At 31.2% G+C, this 13,683-nt stretch overlaps 2 protein-coding genes across 2 annotated transcripts; one reads left to right on the top strand and one right to left on the bottom strand.

Moving 5' to 3' along the window:
• Nucleotides 1-4,296: 4,296 nt before the first annotated feature.
• LOC144553415 (pectinesterase-like) lies at nt 4,297-7,687 on the top strand. The gene is made up of 3 exons (XM_078301561.1): nt 4,297-4,812; nt 5,407-5,938; nt 6,815-7,687. The coding sequence occupies exons 1-3, from the start codon at nt 4,372-4,374 to the stop codon at nt 7,492-7,494; spliced, it is 1,653 nt and encodes a 550-aa protein (XP_078157687.1). The 5' UTR covers nt 4,297-4,371; the 3' UTR covers nt 7,495-7,687.
• Nucleotides 7,688-9,096: 1,409 nt separating this feature from the next.
• Nucleotides 9,097-10,224, bottom strand: LOC144552598 (uncharacterized). Its single transcript, XM_078300585.1, has 3 exons — nt 9,939-10,224; nt 9,592-9,707; nt 9,097-9,303 (listed from the first exon to the last, which is right to left on the bottom strand). Exons 1-3 carry the CDS (start codon nt 10,095-10,097, stop codon nt 9,195-9,197), a joined length of 384 nt encoding a protein of 127 aa, XP_078156711.1. The 5' UTR covers nt 10,098-10,224; the 3' UTR covers nt 9,097-9,194.
• Nucleotides 10,225-13,683: the final 3,459 nt, after the last annotated feature.

Here is a 13,683-nt window from a genome sequence, read left to right as displayed (position 1 = left end):
TACTTATTAGGAAAAATCTATTTTTTTTTTTTTTTTTTTTTTGAGAAAAGCCCTTAGGCGTTGCATTACTTCATTAAATAATCAAACTTACATATTCAACAAACATTCTATTTTTCAACAGAGAGATATTCTAGCCTAATTTAACTTTTACCCGTTAAGTTACAGTGGATCGACTGTAGCTTAACGGGTAAAAGTTAAAATTTAATCTACAAGCACATATTTTTTAATCTACAAGCACATTTTTTTTTCTACAAGCAAAAATTTAATCCACTGTAACTAAACCCTAAATCCACTGTAGTTCAAACATATTTTTTTTTTGAGGAAATAATAGATAGATTTTTAATCTACAAGCACATTTTAATAGATACATCATGTTGAACGGTTTGGATCGACTGTTTGAACTTTGGAAATTTTGAAAATATAGAGTGTAATCCAGTGTCACCAAAAAAGAGTGTAAGTGGATCCCTCATATATATATATATATAGAGAGAGAGAGAGAGAGAGATGGGCTAAAATGAGCCATGGAGTAAAACAAGTTTTTACTCCATGGTACTATATTTTCATTTTGGAAATCCAAACAACCGATCCGAACCGCTCAACACGATCTCCATATTGAAATGTGCTTGGAGACCAAATTTTACATATTTTTTGGAATTTGTTTACTATTTATTAAGCCACTTTGAAAATCACTGATCCGACGATCCAGAAATTTTTACTGTTTGTTATTGTTCACAGTAAAATAACAATTTTCAAAGTGGCTTAATAAATAGTAAAAAAATATTCTAAAAAATATAAAATTTAGTCTCTAAGCACATTTCAATATAGAGAATACATTGAGCAGTTCGGATCGGTTGTTTGGATTTTCAAAATGTAAATATGGCATGGAGTACAAACACGTTTTACTCCATAGCTCACCCAATTACGCCATTTTATGGTGACAGTGACACATCTTGACACCATATTTTTATAAGTCATTTTTGTAATTTTAAAATTCAAACAGACGATCTGATCTGTTTAACATGATCTCCATATTAATATGTGCTTAGGTAGGACTGGCAACGAGCCAGCTCGGTCTGAGCTAGACCAAGCTCATGGCTCGCTCGTTTTAGCAACGAGCGAGTAATGAGCGAACCAACATTCAGATCCGAGTTGAAAAAGTGGCTCGTGACTCGCTTGTTTTGACAACGAGTGAACCGAGCCAGCTCGTGGGCCAAACCCCAAATGTATTAGATAATGTAATATAAAGTCAATTACCATAAATTAAGTTTGTAATTGAATTCATACATACTAAAATGCTAAATCTCCAAATTTATACAAACATAGTTTACAAAATAAATTTATGCATACTAAATTCACAAATTCATACTTAGACCGAGTTGGCTCGCCAACTCGCAAGCGAGCTAGGACCCAGCTCAAACTTGTTAATTTTGAATCGAGCTAGAGATGATCTGGCTCGTTAATAGCTCAGTCCACTAACGAACGAGTTGTTAGCGAGCGAGTTAGATACGAGTCACGATCGATCCACGAGCTACGAGCTTTCTTGCCACCCCTATGCTTGGGTCTAAATTTTAGATTTTTTAGATTTTTTTTTTAGTATTTATTAAGATGTGTACAAAATTATTGTTTTCAGGCAATTTTGGACCATTTAAAAACAACCATTTAAAAAAAATTCTAAATAAATAACAATAAATTTCCAAAAATTGTAAAATTTGGTTTCCAAGTACATTTTAATATGGACATCATGTTGAATGGTTCAGATCGACTATTTGAATTTTAAAATTGCAAAAATGACTTATAAAAATATGGTGTCATCAAGATGTGTCACCATAAAATGGTGTAATTGGATCCCTCCTCATATATATATAGGTTGGCTAATATCAAAACGTTTGTTTCGGAGCCGTGGTGCAACCAATTGGTTTTTTTATTTTTAAAGTTCAAATGGTTGATCCGAACTATTTGATGCGATCTCCATATTAAAATGTGTTTGGAGACCAAATTTTATATTTTTTGGAATTTTTTTACTATTTATTAAATCAATATTAAAATCACTGATTTTAATAATGAAATATTTTTGAACATTGAAAATAGCAATTTTAAAATTGCCTTAATAAATAGTAAAAAAATTTCAAAAAATGTAAAATTTGGTCTCCAAGTACATTTGATTATAGATTGAATGTTGAACGGTTTGGATCGACTGTTTGGACTTTGAAAATATAAAAATTGAAACGTTTGTTCCACAGTTTAGGAACAAACGTTTTGATATTAGCCAACCCCCTCTCTGATCTCTCTCTCTCTCTATATATATATATATAGATAGGCAAATATACAATCGATTGCACCACGTCTCCCGTGCAACCAAGTCATTTTTCAATTTTTAAAGTCCAAATGATCGATCCAAACCGTTAGATGTCATCTCCATATTAAAATGTGCTTGGAGACCAAATTTTACATTTTTTGGAATTTTTTTACTATTTTTTATCCCACTTTGAAAATCGCTGATCCAACGGTTTGGTAAGCCACCGTTGGATCAGCGATTTTCAAAGTGAGTTAAAAAATAGTAAAAAAATTCCAAAAAATGTAAAATTTGGTCTCCAAGCACATTTTAATATGGAGATGACATCTAACGGTTTGGATCGATCATTTGGACTTTAAAATTCAGAAAACGACTTGGTTGCACGAGAGGCGTGGTGCAATCGATTGTATATTAGCCTATATATATATATATATATAGGATTTGGCTAATATGCTATGGGTAGCTAAGAGGCCTTCCGTGCTACGGCTCAATATTAGACTTTTCAAAATCCTAACGGTCGATCCGAACCGTTCATCTTGTTCTCCATATTAATATGTGTTTGGAGACCAAATTTTACATTTTTTGGAAATTTTTTACTATTTTTTTAGATTTATTGAATATCGCTGTTTTTTATGGTCCAGATTTGTCTGAAAAACAGCAATTTTCAATAAATCTAAAAAAATAGTAAAAAATTACCAAAAAATGTAAAATTTGGTCTCCAAGCACATATTAATATGGAGAATAAGATGAACGGTTCGGATCGACCGTTAGGATTTTGAAAAGTCGAATATTGAGCCGTAGCACGGGAGGCCTCTTAGCTACCCATAGCACCGTAGCCAAGTCCTATATATATATATATATATATATAGGTTGGCTATTCTACTTCCATAAGCATATGTGAACATATATATGCTTATAAATAGTTTTTGCGTTTTCAATGTCCAAATGGTCGATCCGAAGCGCTCAACATGTTCTCCATATTAATGTGTTTGGAGATCAAATTTTACATTTTTTGGGAATTTTTTTACTATTTTTTCAGAATTTTTCAAATCAGGGTTTTTCATTTTTTTTTTTTTTAATAATTTTTATGATTATTTTGAAAAATAGTAAAATAATTCCAAAAAATACAAAATTTGGTCTCCAAGCACATATTAATATGGAGAATATGTTGAGTGCTTCGGATCGACCATTTGAACATTGAAAATGCAAAAACAAGTTATAAGCATATGCTCTCATATGCTTATGGAAGTAGAATAACCAACCTCTCTCTATATATAATGGAAGTTACTAAATATTTATAAAAAAAAATATTTTTATTAGAAGAACTAATTTAATGTTAAAAAAACACACAGTTACTCTATTATTAATTTTTCTTCATTAATTATTAATTGTTAACGCGTGAAAAGTATACTGACAACTAATTAAATATTTAAGTACTAAACATTATATCTATTAAAAAAAACTAAATTTTAAACGTACCTAAAAGTAAACACTAAAATAGAAAGGGATATAAAATGAAACTAATACATCAATAGTGTAGTTCCACACTTTCATAGTTAATTTGGACAGGCTGATGAATTAGCTGTACTTATATATGATGCGATATATCCCACCAGCTTTCGGATAAATATGCGATCAACAGATAGAACTTAATTAACGTCTAAAAAGTACTACATATAATTGCACTAATAATTAATGTGATCCTATAAAAGATGTCCTTGGTGGAACTGTATATATCATTGGCATGATTCTATATCTTATGAACAAAAAAACAATAATTTTTAATAAAATAATTTCTATTTTTTTATTGATATATATATATATATATATATATACACACAGACGTTCGATCGCTTTCTTTTCTCTACGTACGCACTGCCTCGGTCCCGTACGTGAAGTCGACTATAGCACTGAATTACATGATTTGGACATGCATCCAATCTTTACACCCCCATGCATAATTAATGTGGCTATATAATAACAGTACTTTATGCATTCGTTTTCTCTTCAACTTAGTCCTTCCTTTCCCTTTCTTTCTTTTCTTTTTTGGGGAATCAAATAACTAGAGCACACAAGAAATGCAACCACAAAGAATTCTCATCACATGGGCTTGTGCCATCTTTACTATAGTACTTGTGTCCAAAGCAACCACCGCCTCTGACACCAATGCCACCGCTGCCGATGCTGCCACCACTATAGGCGACATTTGTAAAACCACGGTTTACCCGGATGTGTGCGAGTCGGTGCTAGCATCAGCGGCTGGAACTCCAACTGCCTCGAACCGAGACCTTTTTGATGTCTCAGTTCAATTTGCAATGAAACGGGTTGAGTCAGCCCGTGCCATGGCATATAACTTGTCGCATGCAGGTCCAAAGCTGAGCTCTGGCCGACAGTCTGGCATGAAAGACTGCCTTGAGCTTCTAGATATTAGTTTGAATCAGTTGAATGATGTGAGAAACACAGAGAATGGAAACCATGAAGACATCAGTACATGGCTTAGTGCGGCTCTTACTAATCAGGTAAACATATATATATACACGGATGCGTATACACTGTATTTTGTTTTTGAAACAAGTATACATTGCAGTTCTTTTATAAGCTAATTCATTAAGCTTATAAAATATGTTTAATATTAAATAAACAAATTTAGGTATTATTAAGTTGACCAGAAAAAGTAAAAAAGTTTCCATATAATAAATAAGTGGAAGCTGAATGTTTTAACTTTATTGTCAGAGAATTAACTTTTCTCTTAGCTGAAGAAAATAGTAAATAGTAGCTAGATCTTTTATCTGTATAATTAAATTATATTTATTTATACCACCGCGACATACATTAATTACTACACAGTACCTCTTAATTACTAGTAATAACGGTATGTAATCATTGACATTGACTAAATGTAATTTGCCAAAAAAAATTAGGTAAGATGGCAGACATAAAAGTTGAAAGTTCTATTGGAATTAAATGAATACAAGTAATTAAAGTATATATTTAATAAAAGTTTTAGAACTTAATTGGAATATAGTGCTAATATTAATTACATACCACAACAAGTCAACAACAAATATAATCCTGTAAATGCAAGTAAATATTTTTCAAATTAATTATTACAGGCCACTTGCTCTGAGAGCCTTCAAACAGTACAATCATCAAACAGTCGTGACGCTATGAATGTTCAAGTCCAAAGTCTTGTCAAGTATATCAGCACTGCTCTCGCGCTTCATGTACGAGTCAACAGCGCCCGTACTGACACCGACGAAACAAGTCGAACTGGTAACCGCCGCCTTCTTTCTGACAAGCTTCCCAGTTGGCTATCTGCTGATGACCGGAGGTTTCTATTAGCTTCTCCTGCAGATATCAAAGCCGATGCTGTGGTGGCACTAGATGGAACTGGGACCCACAAGAGTATAAACGAAGCAATTGCTTTTGTTACCTCCCGTGGGCTGGCTGCTACCGACGCAGATGGTGGTGGTACCAGTAGCAAGAACGTGATTTATGTGAAGTCTGGGACGTATAAAGAGATTCTGAGAATTACAAACAAGCAAACCAATGTCAAGCTGATGGGCGACGGGAAGGGCAAATCCATCATTGTTGGTGACCGCAGTGCGGGTGATGGTTACAGCACCTATGATTCGGCCACAGTTGGTACGCACGATACCCCTATCTCTTACATATTACATGTATATCTAGTCTAGTCTCTATTAATGGCTTTATCTATTGGTTTTCATATATATCTAGTCTAGTCTCTATTAATTGCTTTTTATATTGGTTTTCTATTCATCCTATGTAGGCAAATTATGGCGGACCACATAATACCTTAACGGAAATTAACACCTCAGTGCTCATATTTAGATTCTCTTTTCTTTTCCATTTTCTTAGATAATAACAAGTCAGAAGTTTCAAAATATACCTAGCGTTTTGCATGGTTAAGAGGTCTTATCCAACTGTAAGGACCACCAAAGTGCAAAACAATGATTAAGAATTTAATTGGATGTTATCACGTTGAATGATGTCCACTAGCAAGGTAGCACTGTCGGTCGCACATTTGCATTAATACAAGATGAAAACATCAATATTTCGGGTATTTATTGTAGCAGAGTAGTTTTGAGTTTTGACTTCATGCAGCGCACCCTGCACAGACAATAAAATTCAAAACAGCTCTGTATATGGTTCTTGCCCTGCATGAAGCCAAGAGTACTCTATTAAAATATTTACCCAATATTTCCTCCGTATATCATTTTTTCTGGCAAAAGAAAAAGCAATTCTATGCCTGATTCCAAAATAAAAAAAATAAAAAAAATTAAAAGATGTTGTAAAGTTTTTTCAGTACGACTGGTATTCCTGATCACAACAGGGCACCATGTAACAGCACTAGGGTCTAGGTAGCCATATGCTGGTACAATTACGACACAGATACTGCAAGCAAGAAATGCTAACATCTCTCTGTTTCATTTACTTGAAGAAAATATTAAACTTGACCCCCAATGTTACATTTTTATTAAATATTTGTATTTCTTTCAGCTGCTGTGGGATCGGGCTTCTTGGCGAAAGGCCTGACAATAATCAACAATGCGGGCCCCTCCAAGCACCAGGCAGTGGCCCTGCGTGTGGGCTCCGACAAGTCGGCGATATACCAATGCTCCCTTCAGGGCTATCAGGACACACTCTATGTGCACTCTAACCGGCAATTCTACGCAGAAACCGACATCTATGGTACTGTGGATTTCATCTTTGGAAATGCAGTTGCCGTCATCCAAAACTGTTATATCCAACCTAGAAAGCCGAATAGCAATCAGCATAACATTGTCACAGCACAAGGCCGAACCGACCCGAACCAGAACACCGGCATTTCAATCCACAAATGTAGGATAATCGGTGCCTCGGACTTGGGCAGTACAGCAGTCTACCTCGGCAGGCCGTGGCAGAAGTACTCGCGCACAGTTGTGATGATGACTTATTTGGACGGGTCGGTACGTCCGGAGGGTTGGGACAAATGGAGCGGTAATTTTGCATTGAGTACTCTTTACTATGGTGAGTATGGTAATACAGGTCCCGGGTCCTCGATATCGGGTCGGGTTCAATGGGCAGGGATCCATTCGTCGATGTCTACGTCGGAGGCTTCCAAATTTACCGTTGGAAATTTCATCTTTGGTGATGAGTGGCTGCCGAATTTGGGTGTGAGTTTTACCTCAGGGCTATGATTTTATACCTTATTTGGTTTGTTTCAGACATCGTTTGAAGCAAAACTGGATTAAAATAGTAATTAATGTGACATAATTAATTTTTGCTCTTTTGGTAAGGTCTTGTCTTGTTCATTGATCTACAAAGCATTAATGCTGGTATGGACAATTCGATGACCCTTTGTCAATAAAATTAATTTCTATTGTGGACAAACTTGTATCATTTTTTTTTGGGTATGGTTCCTTTATCGCAAACATGATTTTGGGATCTGTATTGGGTCCTGTTTAACTTCTGGCCCATTCTTTGGTCACCGTCAGGCCCAGTTTTAATCAGACAACAAAATTGGTAAAATATCAGCCAATGAACTGTATAGTAAATCCATTTCAAGACCAGTATGTTATTTTATCCAGCCATTCAATTTTTTTTATGTGCAAATTTCAACAATGATACTTTATCATACACAAATCCTAACGAAGTTCAACGGCTGGATAAGGAATAACAGGGTTCTATTATCCCAAATATTCACCTCCTGCCTTTTTAGGTGTGTCAATTTAGACACAAATAGCCTGTTCAGCTGAGAGAGAATAAGGAAAATTGGTTGGAATTAGCTGCCTATTCCCGTCGAATGCATCTGGAATTAATTGGAATTATAGAGCACTCTTTCAAACTTTTAATTTCAATGGGGACATGGAATTTGATTTTGGAGGGGAATAAGGAATTAGATGAGACTATTTTACTATTATTGGATTGACGTGGCATTCCTTTTTACATCCATTTCTTTTAGTGTGCACGCTTCAAAGAGAAAGTTTAATTCCACTATTTCAGTTCACCGAACACAATTGAAAGTTTGAAACTAATAAGAAGAAGGGTCAATTCTTTATTCCATATTCCTCTTTTCTTCTCCTATTCCGTGTCCTGCCGAACACGCTCAAAGGAAATGATTTGACCCCGGTCAGATGAGACGGGAATCACATCATGTACAGTAACTAAAAAAGAATTCAGATCATTCGATTAATATTACACAAATATTATAGGTTCCATACATCATATATATTGGATCGGATTAGTTCGAATTCTAATTAATAGATCCGGATTCAAAACTCAAAATACGAGATAACACAGGGAATACGGACTTGCAGGGATGGATCTATGTATAGTCCAAGAGGAACTTGAACCCGAACTATGTATGATACGGACTCGCATTTTAAATTTTAGTAACTCTATCTAAATTTTCTAGTTTCGAACTAGACGAAAAAAAAAGAGAGGAAAGAGATTGTAGGCTTGTAGCTAATTTTACCTCTGTTGATAGAGAAGTGAGAGGTTGTAAGTAATTTGGTTGTTATTATAGGCACTTCAAGGTATAGTTTTCTGGTGCGATATAACCATTATATCATAAAAACAATCATAACACTAGATGCTCTTTTTTCTTTGAACTCAGTCGATGATTCACACTATAGTCCAAGAACAGCACACACTGACCCACCAAGGGATATAATTGCCAATTTACTTTTTTTACTTTTGTGGGTTTGGCCAAAAATTCAACCAACTTGGAATTCAGCTTCTTGTTCAATTCAGTAAGTATCCTGTATATTTTTATAATTACATAAAGTGCAATGTATAACTAGAATCAAATACATCCAATTTCAATTATATCCCTTAAAGTTTCATACATGAATTGGCCGAGAAATTTATTGACTCCATATTTTTGTTTCTCTTCCTCTCAAAAATGAAGTTTGTTTTTCTCTTGTACTAACTGAAACAGATCCATATCAGTAGAAACTGCAACCCTTCCTGTTTGAAGAAAACCACAGAGGTGATGCTCTAGCTGCCTGAAACCATTTGAAATATTCAAGTGAATAATTGGTTTGTTAATTGATCATTTTTATGAGAAATTTTCAGAAATTTTTATTTGTCAATGAATGGATTACATAATTTTTGTTCTTCCATTTCTTTGAGAAATGAAGATATGTTTATCTCCAATTTTAGACTCTCAAAGAGACCCAAATTTCTTTTCTTGTTTTTCTGTTTTCTTTTTGTTCCTTCCCTCCTATCTTTGATTAATTTTTCAACTGAAGTAGTTAATATATTTGTTATTTTCAGAAAATTGTATATATAACCTTGTAAGTTCAGAAGATTCTTCGCAATCACGCGGCCCCTCATCATATCCTTCACAAATCATCTCTCCTTTCTCATCACGGTAGCACACTATGCCCCTCATTTCATCTTCATATACCTAATTATTCAAAAAGTTTTGTATGAAGTTACTTTCTTTGTTACATTCAGAAAAAAATAAGAAGTGAATTTATTAGAATTCACTGAAGAATTATTTAGATAAGCACCGGATAATGCGGAGAAAATACGAGAATTGATGTTCTGTTTTCGTAAACATTTGGTTACTAAAACAGAGACCAAAAAAGTAAACAAATTGGTGGGGAAGTAAAAATTTCTTAAAAAGAGTAATGACCTTTCTTCTGACAATGATCGATTTTGCGATAGAAGCCGAAGATGAACTCATTACTTGCACATGGCTTCTATTTGCCATCGATGCCTTGGAGACAATCGATCTCTTTGCATTATGCACTTTTAGAGAGAAAATTGTAGAACAATCACAACTTGTTGCCATTTTTGTATGGTTTTCCCCTTTTTTCTATTTAGAAAATGTGCGAGCTTTTCACTTCTTGTATTGGGAAGGGGAAGAGAATTTGGCGGGGGAACAATAATGGAGACTGAGTGCGTAGCAATGATGGATTAGTTATTTATTTAAGGACATAGAAGAAAAATATTGTTGTTAATTGTCAAAGGATGCTTAGGAATTGGGTTTTATCCAAACGGCTTTGGATAGAAATTATTCAAAGTCAAATATAAACCGTCTGATTTGTGCTGAGATTCGTGCAAACAAATTAGAATTTAATATATTTTAACTATCTTGTCCAAAACCCTTTGCACAAAAGCCCTACCCTAATATATATTATGAGATATGGTAGTTGGTTGACATTATGCCATTAATAACATTATCTCTTATTATTTTAAGAAACTTAGCTATGATTGCACGTCATGACGTCTAAAATGAAAATGACAAATTTGGCGCTGTGGCCACCGCTATTGAGACTATTTCCAAAAGCAACAAAATTTATTCAGATCCGATTGATGAAACTGGATCACCTGTTTTCTCTGAAAATTTAAATTTATGTTTTTAAAGTCACTGGTATGTGAGTTTGGAATATATTTTGACATTAAATATTGAATATAATTTTGTCTTAAAATCTACTTTAGACTCATATGTCAATGACTTTAGAGGCAGAAATTTCTTCTAGGGAACAGGAGATTTGGTTCCCTGATTAATTACTGCATACACCGTTTGGTTTCTTTATGATTCAGTACAATATTATGAGTTTTGTTCATTTTTATTTTTTACGCAAGTTTATACAAATGGAACTTGCATCACCGTAAAAAGAAAAATTGATATTCTTTACTATCTGTATTGAAACTATGCATCTATATTGTATTGTATTGTATTGCATTGCGTTTTTAATTTATAAACGAGTACTTGATTGTGGATTGATTGCATTATTTATAGCTATTATTAATAATATTGTTAGTTTTTATAATCCTAAAGAAAATATTTTTGTATCCTAAGTTTTGCTTCTTTTATCTTTACTCCGAAAATATTATATTAATTTAACATAGATGTTATTTTATCTAAAATTTGAAACTGTTTATATATAGTATACCAATTATTTATCACTGGCTTTTAAAAAAAATAATATAGAATTTCAAAATATAAATTTTAGTAAGATAAGATATAAATATTTTTTCCCCATGCATAAACACATCTGTAGTACAAATAAGTACGAATAAGACGTACACTTAGGTGGCTCCTCTTAATCCTTATCTCTTATCTGCTGATGTGTTCTTTAATTAATTAATATAGTTAGGTCAACATCTATTTTATGATCCGGGCCCCATGCCTGACAGCCTAGGCGCCTAGACTTCGTCATTTGTTAATTCCATTTTTTATAATATACATTGCCATGAATTTCTACTTTTACTCATGTTTGGTTGTGGCCTAAAGTTAAGGAGGTCTAAATTGGTTATTTCAACTTAGGCCAGTCAAAATTATTCATGTTTGGTTGAGGCCTAAAGTTAAATCATAGCTTAAACTATTCCTTATTTGGTTAGAATTGGTGGAAGACTAAAGTTTTAAAAGCCTAAATTGATTAATTATTTATAATAAGATACTAATTATATAATATTAATAATAATTGTAATATATTATATATTATTATAAAATTTATTTAATATATTAACAATATAAATATTAATTATATATTAATAATTATTATAAATAATAAAAAATAATTGTATAATTATAAATTAATAATAATTACTAATTATATAATCTTATTAAAATAATAATTTAATATTTTAACAATATCAAATATTAATTATATAATTATATATTAATAATAAGATACTAATTATATAATATTAATATATCAATAACAACTGTAATATATTATAATATTATTATAATAATAATTTACTATATTAAGAATATTAATTATTAATTATTAATAATTATTAATAATAAGATACTAATTATATATTTATATGATATTAATATATTAATAACAACTATAATATATTGTAATATTATTATAATAATTATTTAATATATTAACAGTATAACATATTAATTATATAATTACATATTAATAATAATTATGAATAAGAAAATATTAATTATATAATATTAATATAATATTATATTATTATAATAATTATTTAATATATTAACAATATACGGTATTAATTATATATTAATAATTATTTTTAATTATATATTAATAATTATTATTAATAATAAGATACTAATTATATAATATTAATATATTAATAATAACTATAAAATATTATTATATTATTATAATTATTATTTAATATATTAACAATATAACATAATAATTATATAATTATTTATTAATAATAATTATTAATAAAAGGATATTAATTATATAATATTATTATAATAATTATTTAATATATTAATAATATAAGATATTAATTATATAATTATATACAAATAATAATTATTAATTATTTTTTTTATATATATATATATATATATATATATATATATATATATATATATATATAATTATACACTATTAATTATTTAATATATTTATTATATACAAATAAATTATTATTATAATAATTCAAGTTAGGCCACGAGATGGAATAAAAATTAAACCACCATGTGAGGTGCCTTAATTTAGGCCGGCCTAAAGATCGGCTTATGCCATCTTAGGCCGGCTCATTTAAGACACGTTTGGTGGAATAACGAGACCTAAACTCTTTATTCCACCATTTAGTAAATAGACACATAACATGGGATACCATTACACCAACCGAGTTTTCATTTGAGGAAAAAGAATTTAATATTTGAACTAGATTTGAGATTTTGATAAATAGATATCCAAGAATATATTGAAGAACACAGAAGTACTAGTGGGGCCGACATCAATTTTATGACCGTTTTTTTCTTTTATTAATATCCAATATTAAATAAAAAATATGAAATACATTCAGGTTTGCTGGATATTTTTAAAAATGTCCAAATCAACCAAAAAGTGGCTGGTTGGAATTTAAATTAGGACCGGCCTAAAATTAGCCGGTCAGTTTTTTTTTTTTTAATGTTTTAGATCCTATAAGGGCCTGTTCGGATGTCAAGAAATTATACGGGATGGGATTTGATGGGGATGGGAATCCATTTTTGAAAAAGCGGGAATCCATGGGTGCGGGAACGCATAGGAATAATTGTGGGAATGTGTTGAAATTGGTGTTCGGTTGTACCATAGAATTAATTGTGGGAAGTCTTATGTTATTTCTAAAATGTTTGATATTTTACAATTATTATTGTTAATAGCATTATTAGTAATGTAATTAAATAATATAGATTAAAAATTAACATAACACTACTTATTACTTATTATTTTATAAAATATAAATATTTTTATAATTAAATAAAATAAGAATATAAGAGGACGAGTACAAATAAATTATAAAATATTTATAAACAAATAAAAATTAAGATATTAATAATTTTTAAATTAATATTTATAACACTACACTCTACGGACAAATCAAGAAGCACTAAAATTTGAATCTATTAGTTAAATCTAGTTTAATATTATTAATAATTATAA

Source organism: Carex rostrata, chromosome 4 (genome assembly GCF_964058835.1).
Source record: "Carex rostrata chromosome 4, lpCarRost1.2, whole genome shotgun sequence".
Classification (NCBI taxonomy): domain Eukaryota; kingdom Viridiplantae; phylum Streptophyta; class Magnoliopsida; order Poales; family Cyperaceae; genus Carex; species Carex rostrata.
This window is presented reverse-complemented; position numbering and strand designations above follow the sequence as displayed.

Bases quoted from the DNA above. Each gene is read 5' to 3' on its own strand.
- LOC144552598 (XM_078300585.1), bottom strand. From the start codon at position 10,097: ATGGCAACAAGTTGTGATTGTTCTACAATTTTCTCTCTAAAAGTGCAT. The intron at 9,708-9,938 runs GTCATTACTCTT...TTGAATAATTAG, and splicing joins CGATCATTGTCAGAAGAAAG to GTATATGAAGATGAAATGAG. The intron at 9,304-9,591 runs GTTATATATACA...AAATGGTTTCAG, and splicing joins GAATCTTCTGAACTTACAAG to GCAGCTAGAGCATCACCTCT.
- LOC144553415 (XM_078301561.1), top strand. From the start codon at position 4,372: ATGCAACCACAAAGAATTCTCATCACATGGGCTTGTGCCATCTTTACT. The intron at 4,813-5,406 runs GTAAACATATAT...TAATTATTACAG, and splicing joins GTGCGGCTCTTACTAATCAG to GCCACTTGCTCTGAGAGCCT. The intron at 5,939-6,814 runs GTACGCACGATA...TATTTCTTTCAG, and splicing joins CTATGATTCGGCCACAGTTG to CTGCTGTGGGATCGGGCTTC.